This window comes from Haemaphysalis longicornis, unplaced genomic scaffold (assembly GCF_048455015.1).
Source record: "Haemaphysalis longicornis isolate Haplotype H1 unplaced genomic scaffold, Haemaphysalis longicornis Haplotype H1 scaffold_4, whole genome shotgun sequence".
NCBI classification, from domain to species: domain Eukaryota; kingdom Metazoa; phylum Arthropoda; class Arachnida; order Ixodida; family Ixodidae; genus Haemaphysalis; species Haemaphysalis longicornis.
The window spans coordinates 56,001,774-56,029,474 of NW_027526361.1; the positions used below are offsets into that span (position 1 = coordinate 56,001,774).

The 27,701-nt window shown below is 49.1% G+C and overlaps 2 protein-coding genes across 3 annotated transcripts in view; both read right to left on the minus strand.

Moving 5' to 3' along the window:
* The window catches only part of Ed (hemicentin protein echinoid), a 147,407-nt gene extending 136,559 nt beyond the window's left edge, over positions 1-10,848 (minus strand). The window contains exon 1 of the mRNA XM_077706806.1: positions 10,497-10,848. Coding sequence (XP_077562932.1) covers positions 10,497-10,548 — 52 coding nt within the window. The 5' untranslated portion in view covers positions 10,549-10,848. The remainder of the gene's footprint in view (positions 1-10,496) is intronic.
* Positions 8,768-10,363, minus strand: LOC144178731 (uncharacterized). Of its 2 annotated transcripts, XR_013324055.1 has the most exons (3): positions 9,980-10,298; positions 9,703-9,907; positions 8,979-9,136 (listed from the first exon to the last, which is right to left on the minus strand). XR_013324055.1 is itself a non-coding variant. In XM_077706807.1 (2 exons), the coding sequence occupies exons 1-2, from the start codon at positions 10,235-10,237 to the stop codon at positions 8,882-8,884; spliced, it is 513 nt and encodes a 170-aa protein (XP_077562933.1). In that variant the 5' UTR covers positions 10,238-10,363; the 3' UTR covers positions 8,768-8,881. The 2 variants fall into 2 exon arrangements, 1 of the variants encoding a protein (XP_077562933.1); XM_077706807.1 differs by lacking the exon at positions 9,703-9,907 and having other exon boundaries at positions 8,768-9,136; positions 9,980-10,363.
* Positions 10,849-27,701: the final 16,853 nt, after the last annotated feature.

Sequence of the window (27,701 nt, forward strand, 5' to 3'; positions counted from 1 at the left end):
GCTGGCAGGCGTCACGGAGCAATTCCACAAGTGTGCACTTTAGGCCGCATTTAACTCTCCGACGATTTGACTCCCTTGAACGTACCTCGGAACGAAACAAAACAAAGAGAAACGCCGTGAAAGGTGCCGCAAAACGCCCTACTGTATCTGAGACCCAACGGTTAAAGCGCGCCCTGAATTAGGTGCGTTAGCCCATTAGGTACGTTGGTTCTTTGCGGTCCGTGATGAGGTCCTCGAGGTAAACCTCCCGCGTTGCAGCGAACATGCACAAACGCGACAAAAAACCACGACGTGAATTAAAAAAAAAAAAAAGCCTTCCCCAGTCTGCAACTTTGTCTCAGACCTTCAAAACCTACGCTGCTCATGATGACGTCGCACCTCTTCTCCAGAAAGACGCCCAACTCTTCCTTCAAAGGCTTTGCCAGCAGGACGACGTCGATTTTGTCACGCCAGTATTTACTTCTGACGCACCAAAAACGCTCACGCGCGGTTCGGTCGCCAGCTAGTGACACGTACTTTTGGGAGGCTCAAATAGGTGCACGCAGCAGTGACGCTGTTGGCGTACGAAGCCGGCGAACACACGCGATGGCGCCCTTGCAACAACGTCGCGATGCGCGTGTCAAAAAAGAAGTACCAAGGCGAGAAGGCGCCGGAGGAGATGGCCCGGGCCGCGAAGGAATCCCGTCTGGCTTCGGGGGGGAATCGATTGCTCGCGATGGCCTGACCTCGGCAAAAGGTGCCAGCCACCGCCGGAGAGCCGGGACGGCGGGCGGTACGACGCAGCCCCGGGCGGCAGTCGAGGAAGGAGAACAAGACGTACAGAGGTGGCCCAGCAGGACCGAGTGCGTCGTCGTGGCGGCTACCGCAGAGCGCGTTCGCGACGGTGGCCGCGTGTTACGACGCCGTTATCGCTTCCGACCACCAGTCACGCGTCGCGGAGGACGTAACTTGTTTTGCGGTGGAGTGGTTTAAAACAGGCAGGACAAGTTAGGCCGCGGAGTGAATTACGCAAATGTGGCTGCGCGCGCGGAGGTCTCGGTGGGACAGTCAGCCCTCAGCTGCCGCTCAAACCGCGCTGGTAAAGCCAACGTTGGGTAAAGGTACGTGCACACTAACGTCAAAATTTCCGTGCCGCCCTGCCGAGTGCCGCCAGCGACAAGTTCGACGCTAGTGTGCACGTAGCTTAAAGCTTTCTGAAGCCTGCGGAGGTTGATGCAGGGGACGGGGTTCCGGCAAAGGCAAAGCACGCAGATGCTCTGCCGTGGCTGCCATTTGAGCGTTAATTCTAGTCCTCAAGAATGTCCATCGAGTGAGGCAGTAGCCGCTTCGGTAATAGCTGGAACGCCATCTGCGCAGCTGGAGTGTGCCAATAGCGTGGGTTCTCGCCGCAGGCAGCACGGGAAAACCGTTATAAGCTGGCTGTTCATTAAAGCCAAGAGTGCCCCGAGCAAGGACGAGCAGCATCTGTTGGATGTCGACGAGGAAATCGCGAGAATGCCGTGCCAACGAGAGTCTCGCCCGACCATCCATGTCGCATGGAAAGAACACGATCAAGCTCTCCTGTTTCCTCTCGCATTTGGAGGAAATTAACGCAAACGTGGCGCGGATAGGAGGAGAAAATGTCCTGCGTACGCTGCGTGGGTGCTTATTTTGGGTGCTGATACGGGCTCACGTCGTAAGGTGGTGCTTCTTTCTAGGCGCACTTGATGCGTCAGTTCAAGTGTTTTTTTCGAAAGAGGCAGTACGTAAACAAACAAACAACCAATAAATAAACAAAGAAAAGCTGTTACGGTACGCATTTTTCGTATCTTTTTGACAACACCACACCGCATAACGGAAGCGGCACAGAGGAAAAAAATCACCGACCGTGAGCGGAAGACTTTCTTGTGGAGTAAAATGCCGGGGAGTGTCGCACTCCCGGGAGTGGGAACTGATGAGGGTACTTGACAAATTATTCATTTCACGCCACAAAAATTACGTTGGTGAAGTAAATATACCTGGAAATTGGAACAAAACATAATTTTGATAACGTGTTCAGCGAAAAAAAAAAAAGACAACTGGTGTCTACTGAGAACATTTGTTTGATCTACAATAGGACAGAGCCATTCGCCGATTTTCAAATGACACTAAACGAACCGTGTCAAAGAAGGACCTGCGCACGCGGTATAACCCTCCCCGTTCTCGAACAAATAGCCCCGTGATGCCAACAGAAGAAATGCGCTGTTTCCTCAAGGCGCAGCAACGCGACATCAGAGAAAGATATCAAAACAGCCATTAGCCCTGTACTAACGTCACGCTCTCATTGGCGGCCATGTTTACGTGAAACATTTGCTTCGGTTGGTTCCTCGGATCGGTTGAACCGGTTGCCGTGCTCAAAAACAAACACCCTAGCACCAAAAGAAAGAAAGAAGGAGGAAACGTTCGTGAACACACAAGCCCGGGCGGCAAAAGCACGCTTTTCGATGTCATCAGGCAGGTTTCTCTTGGGCGCCGCTAAAAGAGCTTTCACTCGCGCGGACAGCGCGGCGACGACGGCCTTCTATCTGACGGCGAGCCCACGCGTCCATCCACGGAGCGCCGCTATCTCGGCAGCCAACTACTCCCGGCGGACAGTCGCGTGGGCCGGTGCAGGACCGGAGGGTCCAGGCAGGGGACGTGCGGCTGTTGTGGGAAGGAGAGACGAAAGAGATGGAGAGCCAGTCCGGACGACGATGCGACGCCGACGCGGTGCCAGCTGTAACACCGGCCTGATAAGGAGGAGGGGGGACAGGTGGCGCCTGTCGAAAACGACCAGGGTGCACACCGCCTGGCGGTATCTCGCCCCGGGGGAAAAGGCTGATGGCAGACACCGATGTTGAGGGCAAGCCAACAGCCCTTCACTGCACCGAGGTGGCTGCAGGCTGGCACGGCTGGTTTGATCAGGTGAAGGAGGAATTTTAAAGAATGCCCACGTACGCGAAGCTGGTAAACTTCAGAGGAAACGTTACCGGTATATTTGACTGAAATCACTATTCCCCTGCTATTCTCGGAACTTTCTGATGTTTTCTTTTTTTATTTTCTGCTAATCTCTGCCGCAGTATAGGAACACGGCGGATTTTTAATCAGGATGGCCAGCGGTTGAACATTCTTTGTTCCACACAGACAAGTTACCGATGATCGTCCTAAAAAGTCACGACGGCGCAACGCTGATGCCGAAAGGTGGTTCAAACTCGGGCGGAGACGGGACACAACTCCGTGTGCGGGACATTCTGCCCGCATAAAAGAACTCCGACTGCTAGTAATTCACCCGCGGCAAAAGTCTGCTATGCAATCAAACTCTGCTGAGGCCATCGATTTCTCCTCCTCTTCCAAGCATTTGAAGGGCCACTTCTCATTTGTACAGACGACTTCTCGCTTTTACTCGGTGATTCAGGGCATCGAATGCTGCCCGAGAACGTTTTCAGCGTCTGCGTACACGGTACAGACCAACGCGCCAAAGTGGGCTAGGTGACAAAAAAGGGCGACGACATGGAATATAACACCTTTGCCAAAATGGGGATTGAAGCAAAGGTGCTACTTTCCATGTCGCTCTTTCAACGCGGCAGACTTGGCTACCCTCAGACCATGGAGCTAACGGACCAGTTGGCGTTGGTGAACCTGGCCCGGGACATTCTCGACGCTTAATGGTGCGTTTGAATATAAAGTTTTTTTTTCCTCCTCCTTTGCCAAACGCACATTCAGACCAAAGAAGCTGTATTCAATGAAAATAAGAGTCATATGGTCTGAGTACGAAAACAGATGTTCTCGAAACGGCCCTCGCTGTTCTCGAAACCGCCCAACCATCGCTGTTCTCGAAACCGCCCAACCAACGGGTTATGAAACGCAGGTCTTACAGGTCACAGGGTTACCTTATTGATCACCGCCTAAAGTTGCCAATGCGGGGGCCTTCGGACTTGTCAAGCTGCCTTTACGACAGCTTTTTCAGCGGGCCTCCAGCATCATGTATGCGTTATGTGATGCGAATAAAGGCAAGCGAGTGCAGGATCCCATTCAGCGTCGGGACAGAGGAAAAGTTACCGACTCCGTCTAATTACATTTGGAAGCAAGGATAAGATAACACCAAAGTTCCCCACGAATGACGAGAGTTCTGTGAGGGTAACTTACTACACGGCACTCCTAAATGAAAAATATGCAGATCAGCGCTTTACTCCTGGACACCCGACGCTAGATAAAAAGGCGTCTACCCAAGGGCGAAGAAGAGTTTACAATACGCGGCGGCGTGGGAAACCGTGAGGGCTCGACCGTGCCTGCCCGAGTGTACACAATGAAGCTAACGTCACCTGTGAACAGCAGGGCTTTTGCTGCGTAGCGTACAAACTACGTGGTCTGTTATCGCGTACCACATTTGAATGGGATATTTGTAAAACAGAAACAAAGAACAAATACGCTGCTAATAAAGCTGTGGCGTAAAAGAAGGAAGCAAGCAGTTCTCATTATCCGGCAGTTGTGTAACGAATGTAATGCCTCCTATCAGCGCGGGTACGCGTAACACAGACTCTTGTTTTCTCAACCTGGCACGGATGTCGCTTTTATAGCACTACATTACGGTTTATTTAGCGGCACAAACAAAAGCAAACAAACAAACAAAAACGGGAATAAACCCCAGCGCTACAGTAATTGCCCTCAGATAGTAGCCCTCCGCTTTTCACCCGTCTCTGCTCGTGCAGAAGGGAAGGCCTGCATTTGCTACAACGTGACAGGGCGGCAAAAAATGTAGCGACGACTTGGTAGGCAGCGTAGCGGCTATTGTCAGCCAGCCGCAAGAATGCTGGCAGTGGTTCAAGCTTTGAGCCGGGTATAGTTAGTGACTCATCTCGCCACAGTGAGGGCATGCTGGCGCAAAGGAAATGAGAGAAAAAACGAGCGCCGGCCGCCGCAATCTCCAGGCTGTTTATCATTTCCTCGTCTCGTTCCCGCCTTTCACACGAAAATAAGAGCCGACGGGGCGCGGTATTCGCTCGGGAGTACGGAACGCAGACACGTGGCTGAAGGGCGCATAATTGAGTTTTATTTGCTCGCGCTCTCTAAAGCGGTGAATTCCTCCTAATTCCGCCCTAATTTATTTATTTTTTGATCCTTCTCCTGGCGCGAAAGAGACTTTTCCAACGACGGCATGCAAGGCGACCCGGTTGAAATGTTTACCCAGCCGGTACGCCGGTACGTGCATACTCAGAAGGCTTACACGAGTAGTGGCAACGTTTGCACCGTAACCGATACATCGCCTCGCGTGGACCGCGCTGCGCAGGCCGCAAACAACTCGCAGAAGACACGAAATGTTCACGTGGTAAGTTCTTGTGAACAGAAAAACAGAGGCAAAAAAAAAAAAAAAAAGCGAGACTCTAAAAGGAAGCCCCGAAGAAGCGGATCAGCGTTGGCCACTTCTCGTGCGCTCCTCCAAAACGCGCGATCAATCTGCGAGGCTGGTGCTGAGGTACACAGAGCGAACAACACAACAACACCGGCCCCGCAGGCGGGCGAACAACGCTGCAGGGAAAGCAGGAAGCGCTCGCTGCGCGTAGGCGTCGCTTCCCCGCAAGGCAGCTGCCTCGCTCCCCATTGTCGCCTGTCGGGAAGAGGGGGAGAGAGAGGGAGAGAGACGCGGACGGGGAGATTGGAAGAGGACGGAGCGTGTGTTTACAGGTAAGAGCGAGTAGGAGGGCCCCGCCATCTGCCCCCCGGGCTCGGGGCAGAAAATACCTGGCCAGGTAGATCTTCCGACAAAAACCTCTCCGGACAAGAGAAAACACTCCGGGGGAACCCCCAGACCTTAGAGGAGACAGGAAGAGCGCGGCCCTTCATCCCCCAGTGCGGGCACGGCGCCTCGGAATGGGCTCGTGCCGAGACGGCAGCAGACGGCCTGGGGGCTGAACAAAAGGAATGTCCCCCCCGGCACTACACCCGGCGAGAAAATGGGCACTGCGTTGTAAGGAGAGAGCAAGCTTCCTTGCACCACGTGCTCCTCCTGTAAGTGGGCTTCCAACCATCGCACAGCGCCAACGCAAATTTTGCAGCACACGCTCCTCCTGATCTCTTGCAACTATGAATGTCATGGTATCGCATAATTTTTGTATAAAAGTATTGTTCCCCATCAAGCTTTGCAAATTACAACCCTTACCACCACACCCGCCTTGTTTGTTTGTCTCCATGAATCACTATCTCGAATCTTGTGTATCTTAGTTCGCATATTTTCCCATCGCGTTTCCTTCGTATATCGTGTATTTATCTATCGTATTTTCTTTCTATCTTCGCTGGCGACTGCAAAATAGAGTATCGGCAAACGGAAGCTGATGGGCCCAGTGAAACCTCTTTATCGAGAGTTCGCTTTACTCAGCCGTCTGTTTGCTAATAAGTTAGCTGACAAAACCAGCGATTCTGTGACTGTCGTTCCATTTCAGCGACTGTTCCATTTTGCAGCAATTTCCGCTTAACGACGAGAACGTTGAACGCACGCATGCAGTTCGTCGATGTGGCTCTGGACGCTACCACTCATGATGAAAATCGGTAAGGGAACCCTAAAAGACGACCAAGTATCTCTTCTGGAATAAAAATGCAAGTTTCTCCTCATTCAGAAACCCTACTCACCCTTCACTTAAAGGTACTTTGAAGTGATTCGTAAACATTGTGGACTTCCTTGCGCAAATTGTAGTCTGGAGTTCATGGGCCATTTTTCGACCGCTCTCCGCGCGTTTACGCGACTTTATTTCTCATAAAAATTAATTCTAAAGTGCTGTCCTCCTCTCTGCATCCTGCTTGCCGATTTCTAATGACGTTTCGTATGGCGCTCACTCTAGATGGCTTGGCTTGACTGCGCTACTGCGTGGCGAGCCAGGAAAGCTCCGAAATTTGGGGCGAAGCACCTTGCAGTTGAGCGTCTCCTATGACGCGGAGGGCGTTCAGCCATTGAGTACGCCTAGGCTAGAGAACATTACGCGGTGCTGGCCGGCCTATCTGACGCATTAGACAGCCGAAAACATGGAAGAATCGCGGTATGCCGATTCCTCAATATCGAGAATGCCCAGCCAACGAAAACCTCGGATGCTAAGCATGTTGTTGCGCAGAACATTAACCGAAACTTCTTGCAATTCTAATCTTGTACATCGTCTAATCACATCGCATCTCGAATACGCGTCCCCGCCGTTAGTTGTTGCGGCCGCCGCAAATGTCGCGTGGTATTTCTCATTCTTTTAGGCTTTATATATTAAATACTGCTTTATCGACCGTATAAACGACGCAAAGTTTTTATTTGAGCCGACCTATGTAATGCAAACAAAAAACAGAAGTTTCACAAATTTACTTGAGTCTCCCTTTCACGAAGATGCCGACAGAACGTGAATGCAAAATCGAACAAACCACCAATGGAGTGGTCGTGATGCCCGCATACACCCACATATAAGCTTCGCAGTCCCTTTCTAATGGCGCGTACCTGATCGATCAACTGCCTTTTGGGTTGTAGGGTATGCACGGCTAGTCCCTACTATCGGCTCCAACAAGTTGTGCGCAGTTCTCGTTTCCCTCGGGCAGTGTGCAAGAGAGCGTTAAACTCCGCCGGCGACCCAAGAATTCCTCTTCGTTTACCTGGGCCCACTGTTTTCTACCGAAGCACAACAAAGACGGGACCTGGAAAGAGACTCGCTAAAGGCAATTTGCCAACCGCGAGGCCATCCCGGAAGTCAATGGTGCATGGCACGGTCTCCGCAGGCAAAGCCGTAGGGTGCTCAAGGCCTCTGTCGCAGAAAAGCATTCGAGCTTGGTACGCGAAGACCGCCCGCCGTCTTCGCCTTTTCCGGCATTGCTTCCCCTTGGGAGAGAATTTAACCACCCGAATTCTTCGACTAACTGAACGACGGCTCGCTTCTGCGACTAATTTTACCCGCACACTGGCTGGCGTAGAAAGCAAGCGATCTTTCTTGGCTCGTCGCAAGCAGTTCACAGAACATACCATCGTGTTTCGCATGTTTTGAAGAGACCTCGTTACTGCCTGAGCAAGACAGCCATTCTAAATCGCGCGCACACCAGTTCTCCTGCGTGCGTGGTACGTGCGCGTACATGACATCCTCCGTCACTTGCATCGATCATGGAACACCAGAATTAATCGTTAGTTTAGTCTTGTGGACGACCATTAAGTGCAAGCTTAAGCTTCCATAAAATTGCGAGTGCGCAGAATTTCCACTGCACCAGCTGCAAACTGCGAAGAGTTGGCCACCTTGGCCACAAAAACAAAACTCTTTTCTCATCGCACCCAGACGTTTTGTACTTCCGAAACGCTACGAAAATGTCCGACCCGCATTACGACATTTACCATGGACACGGGCGACCTGACATTCACTGCGCGACAATAAACATCAGTTACGAACGGATACGGCCTCTTCAGTCATCAAACAGAGAACGGTGGCTTGCAATGAGCAACAATCTGCTGTGCTAGCCAAGATGCGAGCCGTCGTAGCTACGTTCTTTTTGAACGCAGCACGCCAAGCGGAACGCGCGCGCGGAAGAGCTTTCAAACGTGCTCGCAACGGCCACTTCGGCAATAGTCACTTTCAACGGACTATTTGGACTCGGACGTCGCTTGTATCAACACTATGAGTATTATAACCAAGGACGCTTGATACAAGTTGCTTGAACTAACTGAGAATGTGTAGTTAACGGTTCGCAAAGCGACATCACGTCACGCTGAACCACCTGTCAGGTACTATAGGGCTAGTGCGCTGCTACTTCGGCCGTACACGCAGCGCCACCTGGCAGCCTCCGCGGCATTTTTTGCTTGTCCGGGTCTTAGCGAAGTCAGCCGCCGCCGGTAACGAAGTGTTGCGGGATGGCGCCTGTGCGGGCGAAAACACGCAAATCAGTGTACTGTTGCGTCTACGGATGCCATAACAGCTACGCCAACACTGCTGACAAGCTCCCGAAAACCAGTTTTTATTCCTTTCCGTGGAAGCCGTACGAAGAGGAGCGCAGGCTCCTCTTCGGACCGCGCAGGACCGCGCCCAGAATGGGCGCTGTGAAGCCAGTGCAGCTGCAAGTGCTTCAAACTGTCCTCCTCGTTTTGATGCGGTGGGCCATCGTGCTTGTGATGCGGTGCTTCCGCTCTTGGTGCCATCTGCGACAAAATGTGCCATTTTGTATAAAATGCACAACACGCTGTGAAGCACATAAAGGCTGCAGATATAACAAACCTGTCTACAGCAGCCTGGCCCAGGGTTAAAAGCGCGATCTCCGCTATCTGCTCCACGCTTTTTTTAACAAACGTTTTGTAATACGTTTCCTCTCTCTGCTCCAGCATAGCGAGCAGGTTGCACCTGTTTATTGTCAGGGGTACCACGCTCGCCACCTGCATGGTTGCGTACGTTTCTCGCGCTTCCCCGAGCAGCGATCTGACAACCTCGATGCCGAGATTGAGACTTTCGTCTACAGCTTCTGTGGAAGCACCAGTTGGATCTGCATTTTCGTCGTGGCTGTCCTCGCACGCGATCATGTCCGCGAACGCACACCTCACGCCCGAGAATTGGGCATGTACCGTTTTCGGGCACAGGGGTTTGAGTACTGGGGCAGGCAAGGGGCGACCTGTATAAATAATTATCAAGTTGTATGATGCAATACAAAAAAGCACGCATGCTTCAATGTTGAATAATCTGAACAATTCAAGAAAGCGCTCCTCGTGCTTACTTGCAAAGAGTTCCTTTATCTGTTTCTTCGTGTCCAGGGTCGGTCGCGCAGAGGGTTTCCCCCAAGCACGCGGCAACTCCGTGCACGATTTCTCCTCGTGGCTGTTTATGAAAACGGCCACCGCCGCCGCGTGTTTACACCAACCGCGGCAGCCAGCCTTGCACGAACAGCGGCCTCGCACAATGCGCCTTGGGTTCGGCGACAACTACATAAACAAAACAAATCACCATGTACGTGAAATAAGCACATAAGGGTATCTCAAATACAATTCACTCACCTCCAGCCGCACGTCGTAGTCGCAAGTGCTCTTCATCTGCGGAATGCACCTGGCCACGATTTCAGACGGCGCCGTCTCGCTGAGGATTTCTTCTTTTACGCCGTACACGTGGTTGCTCGCGTAAAGCTTGATGCCGCGCCTGAAGCAACTTCCCTTGAAATACTTCTCAGGGCTCTGTATTTTACTAAAACCGCAATACAGCACGCACGATCCGCTTGGCGCCGTCATGCTGGCCTCGCGCGGACGCGGCCGAGCCATAGAGAAAGCCTTGCGGAGCTGCGTTGCACGGAACGGCGGACAAGCAAAAAATGCGGCGCGGCGCCGGAGGGGGCGCCACCGGTTCCAATTCAGTGGCGCCTCCAAACGAGCGCACGAGGCCTATAGCGAAGAACGAAACTTTCAACAAACACGTGGGAATCGCACAAAATTCCGCAGCTCTACCAATCAGTTATGATTAACAGATCGAAACTTCACAGAAGCGCGTACGCTGAACAGCCTGCTGCTCGCTAAGCCTCACCTGTGACGAGAAGCAACCACGAGAGAAGTCCACCGTCCGTGAGGAGACGCATGGTTCCGCCGAATTCGAAGGTGCAGGACGGCACACCAGCCAAGAAAGCGCGCAGACGGCACACACGCACGAGCAATCAATCCTCCAGCAGTGTCACAGTACGCGTATTCCTCGAGGGGTGTCGCAGGCACGCGGGGAGTCACGAAGCGTAGGCTGCCATCGTCAACGTTCGCCCCACCAACACACCGGCTGCCTCAGCGAGCCGAGCCGACTGGTTTTCCGCTCGCCGTCGACCCTCGCACCGGCCACGCGCGGAGGGAACCGCGCAACTCTCGCCGTTCGCGCGCCGAAGCACCGCCACCTCGCCGCCTTCCGCTAGTGTGTGCAGGCGCAGGAATACACCCGCTCTCGCCTGGCCGCTTGAGACAAGGCGCGACATAAAAGAGTGCACAAACTAACCGCTGAATTGTGGAACCGTAGCTCAACTATAGTCTTAAAAATTTTCTCAGTATATTTATGTCGCTACTCAAATTTATTTACTCTCAAGCGATTTTTTTTATAAGGCTCTCCTTATGAGCAGCCTCGACCAGAAAACAACCGCGACTTTCAAACTCCTGCAAAGTTCGCGGTAAGTCTATTTTAACGCATGCAAGTTTGTTTCTACACTACAAACGAAATAAAAAATTGAGGAAGACCCCTAGGCCTGCTCACGTGTGAGAATGTGACAGCATAGGTGGGCTACCCTGTGTTATCAAGATTCGTTGCGATATGTCCTAACGCATTCCGGCCACATTGCTGCGATATGAAAAAGTTTCATAAGGTCACACTTACATTACTGTTGCATTATTTTCATTATTTTATAACTTTATTGATTGTTTAGTTTTTCGAAGGCAGGGATATTGTGATTCCTGTTAGATAATCGGATTTTAAGTGTATCGATTTGTTCGCCCATAATTGGGTACACAACGTTCACACATACAAAATTATGAGTCTGGGTCTTCTTGGATAAACCTCTGCCCGCTTAAAGCTTAAACAGAGCAAAATGCGTGATTGTTATGACGTCTTCAAACTTATGTACTGATTTGGCCATCTTCTTAACTTATCACGTGTCATTAACCCTATTTCTGAAGTAAGCCCACCATCGGCGGACGAAGATGGGCCTTGTCGACGCATTCTCATTGTTCGGGAGCGACGAACAAATCCCAGCTCAGATTATCTGCAAATAGTGAAATATCTCCGACGTCGATATCTCAGTGTTCTTCGTGAAGAGAGCCGGGTAGACAACCTCATTTCCGGGGGTCTTTTTTGAGGCCAAGAGCAGAGTACTTTACTTTGGTATAGTTATGCCTTCTGTTCCTATCTACGCAAGTAAAAAAAAAACGGGATGTTACTCCGGCAGGGACCATAAACGGTTCCTTTCGGTCAAAGCTAGTGCCTTAGTCATTGATGAGGCATCATGTTCCGTGAAGATTTTTCTGTTCCTCATTTGTAGGTCGGCAGGCAGCCTCACCAGCTTTCTCATTTCCCATGATGCCAGTGCAGCCTGATATCCAATGGAGAGTTACGCGATGACTAGCGGCGTATGCGGGATGATGTAAATACGTCACTTCGCGCTGGACATGATATTTATATGAGGCCTTACAGCCTTTACATTTTCCCATGACATCCTATATTAGATGCGACGCATCTCTTTAACTCGCCTTGTCCGCCGTAGTCGGCGTAGTCCGCACGTCTCTCCTCCATTCTCCTCGCCGCGCCAGCTGCGTGCTAACGCCGCTCTCTTACCGCAGCGCCATCTGCGTTTAGCGCTCGCTGGCGCTCGCTACCGTCGCCGTGCCAGCTGTGTGTCAGCGCGCGTTAGCGCTCGGTTAAACACATGCGCATGTGCTGCTCTCTCTCATTCCGCTACATATAAACGCGGTAACTGCGCCGCTCCATTCAGTCGTTCCGCCGCCGTTCCACCGCGCCGCTGGCCTGCTATCGCGATGGTCGGCGCAACCGTAACAAGCACAGGCCAACCCGATACCAGAAATGCTAGCACCAGCGAAGCCGTCGAATTCAGCGAAGACAAAGCTGCCAAGAGAAGAGCTCGCGATGCGGAACGTAAACGGCAACGCCGAGCTGCCGATCGGGAACTTAGAGAACGAGATGCTGCTGCCATCCGTCAACGCCGAGCTGCCGAACCCCAACTCCGGCAATGTGAAGCGACTGCCATCCGTAAACGCCGAGCTGCCGATCCTGAACTCCATAACAACAATGGACATGCTAACATAACGGGAACGCAACGAAAACCCACGATGCGTCGCATCTACCCATGGTTCCCCTCGCGGGAAGATGGTGTAAATTTTGTTTTAAAAATGTCTTCGGAGCATTGCACTTGAGTAAAGTGACAAATCCAATTCTAAAGAGTTTTGTGTATAGTATTTTTAGTGGCACATAGTGTCTTGGGAGAGAGAGAAAAAGAGTGAGAAATAGAGAGAGAAAGCTTTAATGAATTCTGAAGAGGTTAGCCCTACAAACGGAGGGGCTTGCTTCTTCAGATGGGGGATAACGTAGTGAGGAGAAAAAGGGAAGGGGGAAGAACCACGCAGCAACAATGAATAAGAGGGAGAAGAAAATGAAATCAGTTCGGAACGAAACAATATGTACAGCACTAGGAGAAAACATCTGAGGATCTCAATGTTAAAGAACCTCTATTGATCCCGAGTCAGACAAAAAAGCTAAAAGAGCCTTTGTCCCTCGCACCGCGTCAGTGGGATTTTGCCTCAGACCAAGAAAGGGATGCAGGTATAAAGAGTTTCCGCGTAGCAGTTGCACAAGAGTTCCTTTCGCTGTTTCGCGTTGAGTTGTATGCAGTGCAGCGGGCAGTAACACAGCACATGCCGCATGTCTTCTTTCACAGAGCACACAGAGCACAATGGCGAGTCCGCCAAGCCAATCTTAAAAAGAAAACTACGAGTGAAGGCAACGTTCAGGAGTATTGTCGGTGAAGGACACCTTCAGTTTGCTTTTGTAGGCCTCGCGGAAACTGGAAATTGCACTGAGGGTCAATAGAGTTTAATAAAAGGTTCTGAGGTCTTCATACTTTGAGGTCACAGTTCTTAAATTGCCCGTGGAATAATTCCTCGCTCACTCAAGTCTGGTGACGTGCTATGAAGGCGAAGGTGATACTTATCAAATACCTCTTCGCTGCCCCATCGTGTTTGAGTCTCTTCGCTTTCGTTTCTTCACCTTTTGCCGCGAATTAATGCAACAAGCAGTCTAGTAACACACGCCACAACTTCTCCATTATCAGCGTGCTGCGCAGCTGGGGTGCTGCTGTTCCACTCACGTGCCGTTACGTTCCCGTGACACGTGGCACGCAGTTGACTAAATCTTATTCCACCGCTGGCAACTTACTCAAATAGCGCGGTTGTAATGCACTATACCGGTGCCCTGGCGGCCGGGGCTCAAATACCGTATGAACTAAAATGTGTCTTTAATGCGTAGCATTCTTTGCAGAGTACCCCACAGCCAGGACCGTGCAACGCCCTGCATTTCCACAAAAATGCAGATATCGCGGAAGTCCCACCTGTAATCGTTAAAATAGGGTAAATGAATATAATTAGTAGAACAGAATTTAGAAAAACCAAAAAATTTGACTGCAACGAACTCACACTCTAGACACGCGGCAAAAGAATGCTGCGCATTAGTAGATTATTCTCTGAATTTCTGGAGATTTTTTACTTACTCTCTGCAGCGGTTGTCACTTTTTATGCCGGACAGCACTTGCAGCAACAACAATGTCGATATTTCGTAAGAAGGGGAACTTAAAGGGGCCATGAGTACAAAATACACGTTTGTTTTATTCGAAAGATTTCGTGTTTTATAGTGCTTCTAGCGCTTGTCCGGAAGCAAATGATTAACTGACAAATTAATCAATTTAGGGTAAAATTTTTATTCTCCCGCCAAATCGTGCATTTTCGGGACGCCAGCAATGAAGTCATAAGCGCGCGTATACACCATTTTCCATAAGCAGCCGGGAAAGAAGGAAAATACTCTCAAACCAGTTCTCTCCGCGGCCGACCAGTGTTGCCTGTGCGCGCTGGGCTGCTAACATCGCTCGGCGCGGTATGCTCCGCTGCGTATACAGGCGGTATTTCGCACCGCGTGCATAGTTTTTGCGGAACTTTCAACTGTTTTTGCCAATGCTGCGATGCCGTTCAAGGCGCAAACGTCACTTGGTCAGCACTGCGCGGTGGTGATTATTGAACAACCAGAGAAAGCGAGAAACAGTCGCTGCCAGCACGCATGTGCACGACACTGCCTGGAGAAAATGCAGTGCGGTTGCGGCGTGTTTTTGCTGCATCGCTTCCCAACACACACCGAGTTGAGATATTGGTGGATGCCGCTGATCAATCGCAACGACTTTGTACCAACGACCAACTCCAGGGTTTGTTGGGTGCACTTGGACGGCAAGCAGACGGAGCAAAATTCATTTATCACACGCACAGTTGCGACATGGAACGGAACCCCCTGAAATGTTAGAAGCAACTTTATCCTTTACCATACAGCATTGATTGATTGGTTGATTGATTAATTGATTCATTATGGTGTTTAACGCCCAGACGCTTCATGGGTGATGAGGCGCGCCGTAGTGGAGGGCTCCGGGTTAATTTTGACCGCCTGGGGATCTTTCACGAGCGCCGATACAATACAACATTACAATAACTTCTGGTTCCTTGTAGTCAATTTAAAATACCATATGTTGTTTGGTCATTACAGCCGATTGGCATTAACAATACCCTTTTCATCTAATCTAACCTTTAAAATCACGGCGTTTTGTTTACTTTTTTTCAGGCCAACAAATTACAATGCCAAACGATATGAAAGGGTAACTTTCTCCATAGCACACTGCTGGTCGATAGCAGGATAAGTAGGCAGCCCAATGTGGAAACGAAGCTCGAGATACGCGTGAATGCTGCATTTGGAAAATAGCTCAACCTGTTCACAACGCGGTCAAAGGAAAAGCTTCTAATCCTTTTGCGTTGTCACGGAATCTAATTGCAATTACAAAACAGTTACGGCTGTAAAGCATTTGTGGTGCAAGCAGCGGTTTCACAAAGGTGGGCTCCGAGCGGCAGGCCACATGCGCTGCGCAAAGTTAGGTCAATCATAATCATGATCATGATCAACCAGAATTAACTCGCCCGAACGTCGACCCTTCTGCTCAACCTTCGAATAGTAATTTGACTGGTTGTGCGGTCGTGTTATTTTTCCGCCCAGGTAATTTCGTTTCGTTAGTAACCGTCATAAGTCAAGTTAAGAAAGATTATATTACATTGCAATGTCAACAGCGTAGCAATCGCCTCGTCGAAAGTCCATCGCGAGCACAGATCACCGTGACCCACATATGCTGTGCGCGCTTCGCATTCGACGTCCGCGCTTCCGTAAACATGACTAATCGGTGAACATAACCAGCACGGTGGCATTCAAAACACGTATTTACTCCCCGATATCGATTTCTATGTCAGTTGGTGCCATACCGGTACGTTTGCATCGCGGAACTGCGGAGAACCGGCACCACCACCACACTGCTGCTACTGCTGCTCGCAACAGCTGGGATCGGCATTTTCCGCTCTGGCAGCAAATGAAGACCTAAAATCCGTCCGCAGATGATGAAAACAGAACAGAACACACACACACACACACACAAGCACTGCAACCGCTAACTTAACGCCAAACCACTACGGTTCACCGGGTAATGCACGGGTACCGAGCAGACGCACGGAAAGAACGGAGCACTTAACAGCCCAGCGAGGAAGTTTCGGCGGTCGCTTCATAGACGGCGCTAGCGTCAGGTCAGAAAAAGCAAATGGCGGCGCCCACCTCTAGCAAGGAAAATGGGCCAACTTGCACTGCGTGATTCGGCTGCAGCGCTGCTTGCCGTCAGTCTTCCCAGATGGCGCTACCATACTCATGCACGGACCGTTGTCTGCCGTTGCTTCGTTTTTTTGGCCGCATTTGCACCTGGCTTGTTTTTGTTACGCTAGTAAGTAATCGTTTCGTGAAACATGGAATATCCTCGACAAACAGGGTCATCTAAGACAACGTCGCTTAAGCCAATCGGCCAGTGCGTGTGAGCGGCTGAGTTCGCGTGAGCGAACTCGAAAGCGGCTGACTGCTGTGCGGCTAAAACAAGCATAGTGTGCGCAGTGCCAACAGCAGTACGCATCGGTACTTGTATGTTTACGTGTGCTTTCGTAACTTCCACAGTTTATCTCTCCATTCTCATTGCTTTAAAAAGAATGTGCCCTAAATTCAAGTGCAAATAGCTCGTTCAGCATACCTTGTTTTTTTTTTTTTTTTTTTTTAATATTTTGGGCATTTTGAGACATCAATATTTTGAATATTTGGGCTTATAAGCTCTGCCTAAGTTTGCGTTTGCTTTCGCCGGCCTCCGACAATCGCAGAGCTGACTGGTATGACATCATAGGTTCCGTTGCGGGAAATGAGCTAGTGGGTCGCATGGCCATTCCCTTTTCTCCTGAAAGTAACTTCCCAGCAATGCATTTCAGTATAATAGTGAAACCGAACATGAGGGGGTACATGTCGTCACATGGAGATATTTTAACCAAATGCCCTGGGACCATCATACTTTAATGTGATACTAATGTGATATTTTCTACGCGGAAAGATGTCTTCTATGCATAGACATCTTGTATTTACTGTAATTGTGGTCGGTATATCGTGCTCCACAGAGACACAGGGGGTATTTTGGAGGCATTTTAAAAGGCCCTACGGCCTCCCTCCTTTGGTATTACTCTGCTTTCATGGCGCCTGGTAAAATTTATTTCCAGTAACGCATTTATGTTTAGTTGAGAAGCAGACATTGAAGGAGCTCGCTGTATAGCAGAGTGGTTCACGCATTGTTCTTTATTTCCCCACTTGGGGATTTCTACAAATATTTTTGTACGTCAAACTATAGGCACTGGTTCGGGACGTAAAGCCTAAAAGCATGACGTTAGGCCTAACGGCATGCCATTCCAAACCAGTGCCACCCCTTCTCTCTGCGGCGCGTGTACATTTGCGCAAGCGAGTTGTTTACTGGAGAATGCGGTATCTTCACAAACGAGCCTTCATGGATGTGGCTTCACAAAACAGGAGTAATGAATTTCCCAAGAAACCGGCAGATGTTCGCTAATAACGCCTTCGCACAAAAATTGTTCACCAAAGGTAATTTGAAGGACATAGGTTCTTTCCACAGCATTCACTTTTATTTTTAATATGGTCGATTTCCACTACTGGGACGTTTAACGACAAGGACCCCAGTGTGTTTCTGTCAACTTCAATGCATGCCGTAAACCAAAGCTGTTCGATTAAATTCGCCTAACTAGTCTGCGTTCTGAGGTATCTGCCTCCAAATTTGCCACGGAATTTTGCCAGTTGCGATTTGCGGCCACGAAGATCGGCAAAAAAAGTGCTATCGAGGGTGTGTTACGCAGTGTTTGGCATCGCATTGCGAACTCAGCAATGGGGAGCACCTGATGTGGTAACTCATTTTTGGCTTTCGGTACAAGCACGCAAATCAAGCATCCAAAACCCATCCATCACTGTAAAAAGGTATAGAGAAAAACGACAACATTCACGTGAAAGTACTGTACAGAAAAAACGCGGATATAACAGATATCGTGGGATATATATCCGGGAAATAACATACGGATACACCAGATAAAAAAGGCGGAGTTAAAATATATCGTATTTCGGCTTGTCACCTACAAACCCTGTTCGTTACACCTCTACTTAACATTCTCCCGAGGTCTATAGCCTAAAGCTTGGAGTCACGACGTAATCCAGCGTTTTACTCCTCACAAAGGGAAGACACGAAATGTGAATCGGGAAATTTTTGGGACAGGTACTGCACGTTTCCAACACCACAGACGCGAGTTCTAATCCTGTGTAACACGAAGTGCACCTAGCATTTCCTAATATTGGGCTTCCCGAGGGCACACATGTGAGTGGGCAGTTTTTTAAAGCGAAGATTTCGTGTTCTCACTGATGCCGTTGTATACGGTAATTCCCGCTGCAGGAAAGCCAACTTTCTCTGACTATGATGATGAATGATCGTGGATGAAGCGGAAAAAAAAGTGCTTCCCGTGGACGGAACCAAACCTGGGTCCATCGCATTATGAAGCCGGCGTCCACCCGAGTGCTTCATTTCGACATGGTCGATGCGAACGCCAAGCAGTAGGTACCGTTTCGCGCCGTGCACCCCAAACCGAAACGTTCACCCTGGAGTTGTTGTGGCTATTCTATAAATGTGATGAGTACCTTCAGAGTGGACGTACTCGCAGTGTGGGATTGGCCAACCAAAGAATCCATCCCGAGAAAGCTTTGCGTCCAACCTTCGTCGTCGTTACACGGAGGGGTGCATGATTTTTAGATGCGAAGCATCTCATGCTTGGGGCTGTATAGGCTGAACGAGTGTTCATATGCTCTCAACTTTCTTGAAGCTAAATAAAAGAGTTTTGGACCTCATCGGTGTCTGCTGCAGAGGAAAACGGAAGTCTTTCGGACCCACCCGTACGTGCGTGGCGCTCAAATTATTCTTTACTTAATCACGGCTGCCACATTTAAGAGTTTTTTGCTGTGAGGGCACCTATTTTGTAGGCTCTTTTTATAACCTTGTGGTCGTCTTTTTCGGATACTACTTGTATTTACCGCCGCAAAATGTGTCAACCGATCTTTGCTTATGTGTTGATAAATTGGCTCAATTTCACTGCTTTCCAACATATAAGCACTAAAGGCTGTTCAATCCGCTTGCTTTTGTTTTCAATAAAGTAACAAATAAAAACTTTTTGCAAGCGAAGGCGAGAAGAAAATGTGGGGATGCTTTTATTGAATAATGACGGAATATATAAATAATTATGTTGAAGCAAGATATTTTAGCAATGACAATATTACAACTTTGGATCTGGTAATTCAAATGCGAGTTCCTTAATGCATTTAGTAGCCCCAGTTTTTATTTTGGCAATAAACGTTGATAAACCTAAAAATCTAACCGGGAGTCAAATCAACATAACACAATTTCAGCCAGGAAATTCCTCTTCAATTATCAGAAGCCAAAAGCGCACTTGTAAAGTACTGTTTGTATTTTCGTGTAAGCTGCAATATCACACGCCAGTGTATGCTACATGCACGCGTAAATGTATACGTAGGCTTATAATATTTATTTCATATGATTCAAACACATTCGTTTGTACTCCCATTGATTCGACGTGATGACAGCCTCGTCTTCGCGGTTTTACTGCCCAAAGTCGTAACTAGGTTTTTCTGCACCCAAGTAAAAACACCGCAATACTTGCATATCACCCGTACGTGGTGCGCACGGGCTTCTGCTTGGTATGCACACAGGGGAAAAATTAACGCGTCTAAAATACTACGTACACTGCAACAATGTCCCAAAACTTAGCGTTGTACATTCCGTTGCAGGTTGTTTGCCCAATCAGGCGGCATTGTTCTCAAACCACTTCCGTACGGCCTGAGCCATGCACAGCGGATTGCTTCGCACGCAGCGCTTTTTACACCGCAGCAGACACTCTGAAACGAATCGAATGTTGTCTCGCAATCAGCACCGTATACCTGTGTTTATTTTTTAAAAGAAAGTAGTTGTTTCAGCGGAACTATGGGCTTTCCGGCCGCTACGAATGCTGGCACGCATGTTGCTACGGGGGCCCGATCACCGTCTTGTCCGCCATTGCCTTTTTCCGCAGCGCCACAACCCGTTTCCTAGAAGTTCGAGGTCATCTCCATCCCCTAAGCACCCTAATACGGAATGGGGGTGGGGGGCAAATTGCGAACATGCGCGGCTCAATGGAACAAAGGGGGACCAACAACCATTCCGAGAAGGATTTGTTTAGGCGTTGTTCCTTTTTCGGAAGCCGGGTGCAAGACTCGTACGCGGCGCGATAGAAGGGCGGTGGGGAAGCCAATGTGCACGTGTCCGGACAGGGAGGGGTGCGGTTGCTCAAACGCAAGTAAAGTGGCGAGCTTGTCGTTAACATGCCGACGCGCCGGCGCCTTCGACCCCAAGAATTCCGCTTTCACGAGAACGGACAATGCTGAAGTATGGGCAACTTACTAGTGTTACCAGCAGTGCGGAAATGTCCCTAAAGGTAGGGACTCTGGCGATTTTTACGGTTGGTTGGGACGCAGGACCCCCCTGCCAGTTTTACTAGCGAACGTGTAGGGAGCTTTGGACGGTGGTCTGCAGGAAGTTGTCTTCCGGGTTCAGTGCTAATCTGGGACAGCCAGAGGTGAGTGACGAGGGAGAGGCAACTATAGAGATACGCATTATCAGAAAAAGTACCAAGCGAGAAATACTATACAGAAGCCCTTGCTTTTTAACGCTTTTTCTGTGAACAACAAAAAAACGATCTCTGATCACGTGGGGGCACAGCGAAGCTTTCAGGGCGTTACTGGATATTTATTTACCAATGAATGAACGTGTACACGGTGCAGTAGTTTTTATTTATTTATTTGTTTAGGGTAACAGTCACGAAGGATCTCATTGAAGGGAACACTAACGGCTGGGCTGTAAACCTCAAAGCCAAACTATGTGATCGGTCGGCCCTCAAATGATTTCAGGCAAGACCAAGCAGGGAGCTGTGGATTTCAACATCAGTGGCAGTTATTAAAACATATTTGTTTATCCAAATTCTTTTTATTTATTTATTTATTTATTTATTTATTTATTTATTTATTTATTTATTTATTTATTTATTTATTTATTCTCTATTAATGCCAAATAAACCACAGGCCCCTGAACAAGACATACGGGTAAGAAGTAATGAGCAGTGGGAGGCCGCGTTGTTCAGCTCTTTTTCCGGGATACAGGCTGCTGTCGTTCAACTGGAAGAGGACGCCGCCAGGGATCGCGGGTCTCTGACCGCCGTCTGATGGAACAAGACACCGGACATTCCCGCGTGGCGCACTCGTCCTTCACGGGAATGGCAATCAAGTCTTTTTTTTTTCTTTAATTCTCTCTCCCTCTCTCTCTGACGTTTTATGGAGTCTTGGCAATCGTCCCCTTTGGGTACGTGTTGTCCTATGGTCATGCATTTACAGTCTTTGTCAAAATTTGCAGGGCAACACGAAGAGTTTCTCGGCCCACAAAGAATTCAAAGCAAAAGCTTGACGTTCAAGTGTGGCCGAATGATTTTATCTCATTCAGAAAGAGGCGTGCTTTTCGCAAGCTTTCTGTCATAAAACAAGTTTAGTCTGACTGGAGAGGTAAGTTCGTATTTTGAATTCTTTGTGGCCTAGCAACTTGTGTCATGGCCTAGAAACTCTTAAGAAAGACTAGTACACTGGGGGCATACTCAAGTGAACCATGCACGAACTACTCTACGAAGATCGAACGAACGTCGTATGAGACTCATGGAGCAATAACGGCACTAACACCTCACACTCTAATGGAACAGGGCAGCTTGCACAGCGCAATGGCGCTTCCGCACAGGAGGAACGAATGTCAGCCCTCACCGCCCCGGATGCATGGACTCGCCCAGAAAGGGTCGAGTCGACTGGCGGGTTCAGCTACCTCGACCCCTCCCGCGTTTATATAAACCCCGTCCAAAGAATCGAGGTGGGGGGAGCGGCGGGGTTACCGGAAAACGAGCTACCGTATTCTCACGATTCTAACGCGCAACCTCTTTTGCTAAAAGGTAGCCTTAATATTTGTGTGGGCGTTACAATCGAGCTCGAAACCGAAATAGGTTTGAAAGCGGTCAGCACCATTGCCATGCGGAACGGACACGCAGTCCCCGCGAAATCCAATTCAACCCAATAAAAATATTCCGTCAACACCACGTGAGTGAATTTCGGCGCACTAATTCCTCAAAGGCATGCCGGTCGGTTGTTGCACATTTTTTTGTGCTGCTGCAATTAGCCCGTAACGCCTAGAATTATGAAGATCAAGGCACATGAAATCGCAAATATCTTCAATGTTCCCCGCTATAACTCTTTCTAGCAGCAGCTGGATAAGCGATCTTATGAAGCACCATCATTTTTGGCTTCCACAGCTGCATATACGCCAAATAAAATCTCCCTCTTCCAGGAACGTGGCGTCATGTTTTTTTCAACTGCGCAGTACCGTCAGTGTCGAATTATTTTTATTATTTTGTAAAATTTTCCTGCGGGAACTCAACCGCGCAAAGACGGCATTCTGCTCCCCGCTGCCTGCCGACTCAGCCCGACGAACGAACCAACCCACCCATTGCCTCCGAGTCGACTGGACTCGCCGCGACGGCTCTCCGACCCAACCCGTCCGCTTATACATGGGGGGAGGGTTGAGTCCAAAAAACCTGTTTATTTCGAATCAACGCGCCCTCGTCGGGTCAATGTAAACGGGGCTACAGGAGCTCACAATCTACGGCAACCCTCATTCATCCAAAACTCAACCTGTGACATTCTTTTTCAATAAAGGCCACAAAAACCTTTGTACCCCTCTGCCTGTTCCGAAAGGTAGAGGGGTTCACTGTTTTGGTATTTATGCTCCTTTTTTTTTCGCAACAAAAAGAGCGTACGCACGTATTTTTTCTCGAGTTCATTTTGCTTGCGTTCTTCTGCGCACTTACACCAACTACGGTACAGCCACTCAGCCAAACCACCAACCTACCACACTGCTGTTCTGTGGTTACGGGAAAAGCTACAAAAACACATCTATGTGTGACAAAGTACGCCTGCTAGTGGACTTTTCTTTCAACTTTCAAGTCAATAAATTCATTTATTTATTCATTAAATCAATCCAGCAGTTCTTAGCCATGTAGCACCCAATAGGTACGTCAGGTCTTTTATTTTTTCTACGCCTGATTTGACAGTTGAAATACATACAAAATGTTAAAAGCGTTCCCAGGGAAAAAATCGTGACTCCATTGCCTCAATTTCGGATCACGATTTACGTGATACGAGTATAAATGCATTTGGAAGCGCGTTAAGTTGGCGCCATGATGTATTCTGGCGCAACAATGAACGGCTGACGGAACAGTGGATTCTCCGCGGCGGGTGTATGCAATGACACGGCGTTGCTAACAAATAACGCGGAAGACTATCAGATAATTTCACGTATTTGCGGTATAAACAAGCAACATATCTGGGGCGAAATTGTAGCACGAAAACATTGTAGTTATGGTATTTGATGATGAAGGAAAGACAGTGATGATCTGACAGGAAGCCACGCTGTTTATAAAGCACTGTCGATACTTGGGAATATGACTAAACGAGGGAAACTGTTTTAAATACCAATTAAAACATTTTAGGAGGAAGTTCAGGTGTATGGCCACCCCAACGAAGCAAGGGGAATGTCGGAGGCACAATAAATATGTACTAGTACAACGAGAAATTCGGAGATGGGTAATGGGCCGGTGCTTTCGCATATGCCCCACTGCGCTTACGATACCGCCTGGGCATAAAGTTATGACCAGTCGACAGTCGGTCACTTGGCACTAGGCCCACATCATAAAACCCCGAATAATGGCAGTGTACGTTAGTATGGACACGGAGGCACAAAGTAAAATATGTTTTGATTAGGGGCTGACAAACTTGGGTGTAGGCCCGTTCGTCACATGGCGTTTTGTCATAGGCAGGTTCGTAATAGGCCGTTTGGTCACATAGGATTATTCGTTATAGACCAGTTTGTCACTTAGGAAAGTTCGTCACAGGGGCGTAAAAGTGAAGTTCGCGGATTTTTTAGAAGTGTGTAAGCGATTATAAGACATGGCTTGTATATTCTGCGTAATGATTGCCAAATGGAACGTGTAATAATAACTGAGTTGCAACCTCATTAATTAAATAATTAGTTCCTACACTTGCAATAAACCAGAAATGAATGACACGAAATGGCTCATGTGAACCCGTGGAAAAGCATTCATTAGTCCGTTTTTTTTAAATTCAAAACGCAGCATTTTTTGGAGACTGCTCTCAATGTTGTCAGCCGATTGGCGTCGTTGTAGAGGCTTCTCACTGTCTGAAGCGTCGACTGATTCACTTTTATAGGAGTGTACGAGAACCCTGTATTGGTGCCTATTTTTTCCATGTAGAAATGTAAAATAAAATCATCTGCGAAAAGGCATCTCTTTTATATCGCGTGTTCGCGAAAAGGGCATCTCTTTTATATCGTTTTATAACTAACCTGAACAAGCAAGAAATGCACAAAAGAGGGAAAGGGTTATGCTCGAATCGCGGTACCATGCTTGTCCACTCCGATTGGCCTTCACTTCTGAAGAGACCGAGATGAAGGAGAAGAAAACATGTTAGGCTGGTACCACGTGATTCTCACAACTCTTTCCCAGTAGGGTGTGTTAACAAATCTTGCGCTACATCTTTTCGTCCTCGTGTGGGGCTTGCTGACGCACAAGTCGCTTGCTACAATGAAAATGGAGGCGCGGGTTCTTCGAGGCCCTTCTTCCAAGATATTTTCTTTACTGTACTACGTCCTTTCCTCACTTTTCTGCCCAGGGTCGCTAACCTTGTACCTATATTCCGGTTAGAACAATGTTACCCTACCTGTCCACTCATTTTTTGCTGAAATGTCCCGAATGTACGGCAGCCAGAAAAGAGAAACAGAAAAGAAAACATGTAGGTCAAACCCACGTGATTCTCCCAATGCTTTCGCTGTAGCATGTAAAAAGGTCTGGTATATATCTTTCCGTGCTCGTGCGCTGCTCAAGCACACCCAAAGCGGCCACAACAATGATCAGCGGGGCGCAAGTTCTTCCTGACTCCTTTCCCAAGAGGTTTTTTTTTTTGCGTTTGCTACCTGCCTTCCTCCCCTCCATCGTTTGAGTCGTTAACCGTCTTATCTGCTTCGCTGATACCCATATGCGCGTACAAAAAAAGAAAAACGAAAACTAAACACGAGGACTGTTATTCTGCCGCACGTTATGACGAACCCCCATTTGTCGAACGGGCCTATGACGAACGTTCCCTGTTACGAACCGGCCTATTACCAACCGGCCTACACAAAACGCCATGTGACGAACGGGCCGTATCCCGAGAAACTTCAATGAGAAGATATGTGCGAGAAGGGTGCATGGCTACTACCTTAAGGGGCTACTGAAGTGCTTTTAAAACCGGGCGAAACTCTACTTTTTACAAATATTACATTGGTCAGTTTATGCCTGTCAAGTTTTTTTCGTCATTTTTAGCTTGGGGACAGCGGTACTCGTCGTTAAAGTTGAACCTACGCCCCGCCCTTCGCTCCCTGCCGCATCGCCGGAAGAACGAGAAACTGAGCGGCCGCGACCGGAATTAGCGTCATATTCGGAAGACGGCCAGCGACATGCGCCGCCGCTTCGCTGTGTCCCAGTTCTCTGGACGAAGTTCCGAATTTAACAGGCGTGTAATCTGCACTTTATTAATCATCATTGTCTAGAGTTGCTTCCGCCTCGATTTTTAACCGTAATGCTACTGCGTGATTCGCTAAAGCGACTCCTAGATACCAGAGATTTCCTACCCGAGCGCCCGTGGCTAGTACTACATTGCCTTCACGAGTAGTCGCGGTCCGTGGTCGCGGCGGGGCAGGCCGTGTCGTCGGGTGCTCTGTGCATCGTACGGGAAGCGATGGGCTCTAACAAATACGGAGGCACCCCAAGTTCCTGATCAATTTTTATAAGGGAATTAAAAATTTGTGGGACCACAGCGCTCTGGGCTTTCGTTTTCCCGATCAACGTTGTTGGCTGTGACGACAGCTTAGCTGAATAGCTAGATTTTAAGAAGAAATCAAGCAAACTGAAAGCATGAAGTGTTTTCTGCGCGCGGAAGCGCTCCGCACACTCATCGGTCGTGCATGCCCGTACGGCGCACGAAACGTCTCGCACCACACATGCCGCGGCAGCGATCGCCCTTAGCTGCCGTCCAGAATCAAGGCCGTCGCGAAAAGCAAGATAAACGTGCTAGAGAGGATGATAGTGTGATGAAAAATTGTACTAGGGGTTGTCATCCAAGGTGATTTCGAAAGAGGTGATCGAATTTGTATCGCGATGCGGAGCGCCGACCGGTCGCGGAGGCTCGTCGACGGCAGCAAACGAACCTGCCCGAGCATGAGATGCGGCGAGAGGCCGATGGATGGCGTTACCTGCGCGCAAGAATGAGTGCAGCACCGATCGCTAGAATGACCATCAACGTAGAAATAAGGTTCCTCATGCGAGAAAGGGGATGATAGCGTGGTGAAAAACTGTGTTAAGGATAGTCATTCGCAATTGTAGAGATAGCGGCGACCAACTAGCTCCCTTGGTGCTACAGCAGCGACGATCCGTGCAACCTGAGCCGGCTGAAGCTGTTGGGGAAGGCGTTCTAAAGCTCGTCGGGGACCAGCGTGCTGCGCTTGGGTTCCTCTACCTTTTGGGGGGCGACCAACGTTCGTCTCGCCTATTCTAAAAACATGCGTATGTGCAGCAATGCCACGTTCCGCTGACCGGCCGAGCCGCGACCCGGCACCAGCACCTCTGCGCGACGCGGCTACCGGCGGCTGCCGCGCTGCCTGTGCGCATCGCAGGCCGCTGCACAGAGCTTGTTGCCGCCTGTCGAAATGGAAAAACAAAGTTCCACATTCGAGGATTGGGATGATGGTGGGTTGAAAAATTGTGCTAGTAATTGTGACTAGCGCTGGTAGTGAAAGCGGCGAACCAATATCTGCACAACTTCCCTGCACCCGAGAAACAAGTCGGCCATGAGTCGGGGGGGGGGGAGAACCCCTTTCTAAAGCTCGCCGCGAGCGAACCTGTTGCGTTTATACTTCCCTCAGGCTCTCCTATTATAAGAAAAGATTGTGTGAGCCCTCCATTCACCAGATGATCTTCTAGCCCGTATCTGAACGGGAACAGAATGATATCTTCAGGCCGAGTGGTCCCCGCAGCGCCGGCACTTCCGAATATGACGTCATCTGCCGCCAGCCAATCGCGAAAGGCAGCCAGGTTTCTCACCGCGCCCGCGGTCAGCAGTCGTTTGTTTTAACGAAAAAAAGATAGTTTGGGTGTATTTACACATAAAACAAACATGTTTTTCGAATTCAGCGTCAGGAAAACCATAATGTATTGCCCCCAACAATTTTTTTTTTTTTGAAAAGCTCTTCACCAGCCCTTTTATTAAAAGCGTAGACAATCAATGACAGAAGTTGAAGAAAAAACTGACAACGTAATATACAATATTTCAGCTGCAAAGAGAAAATCAGGGGCCGTC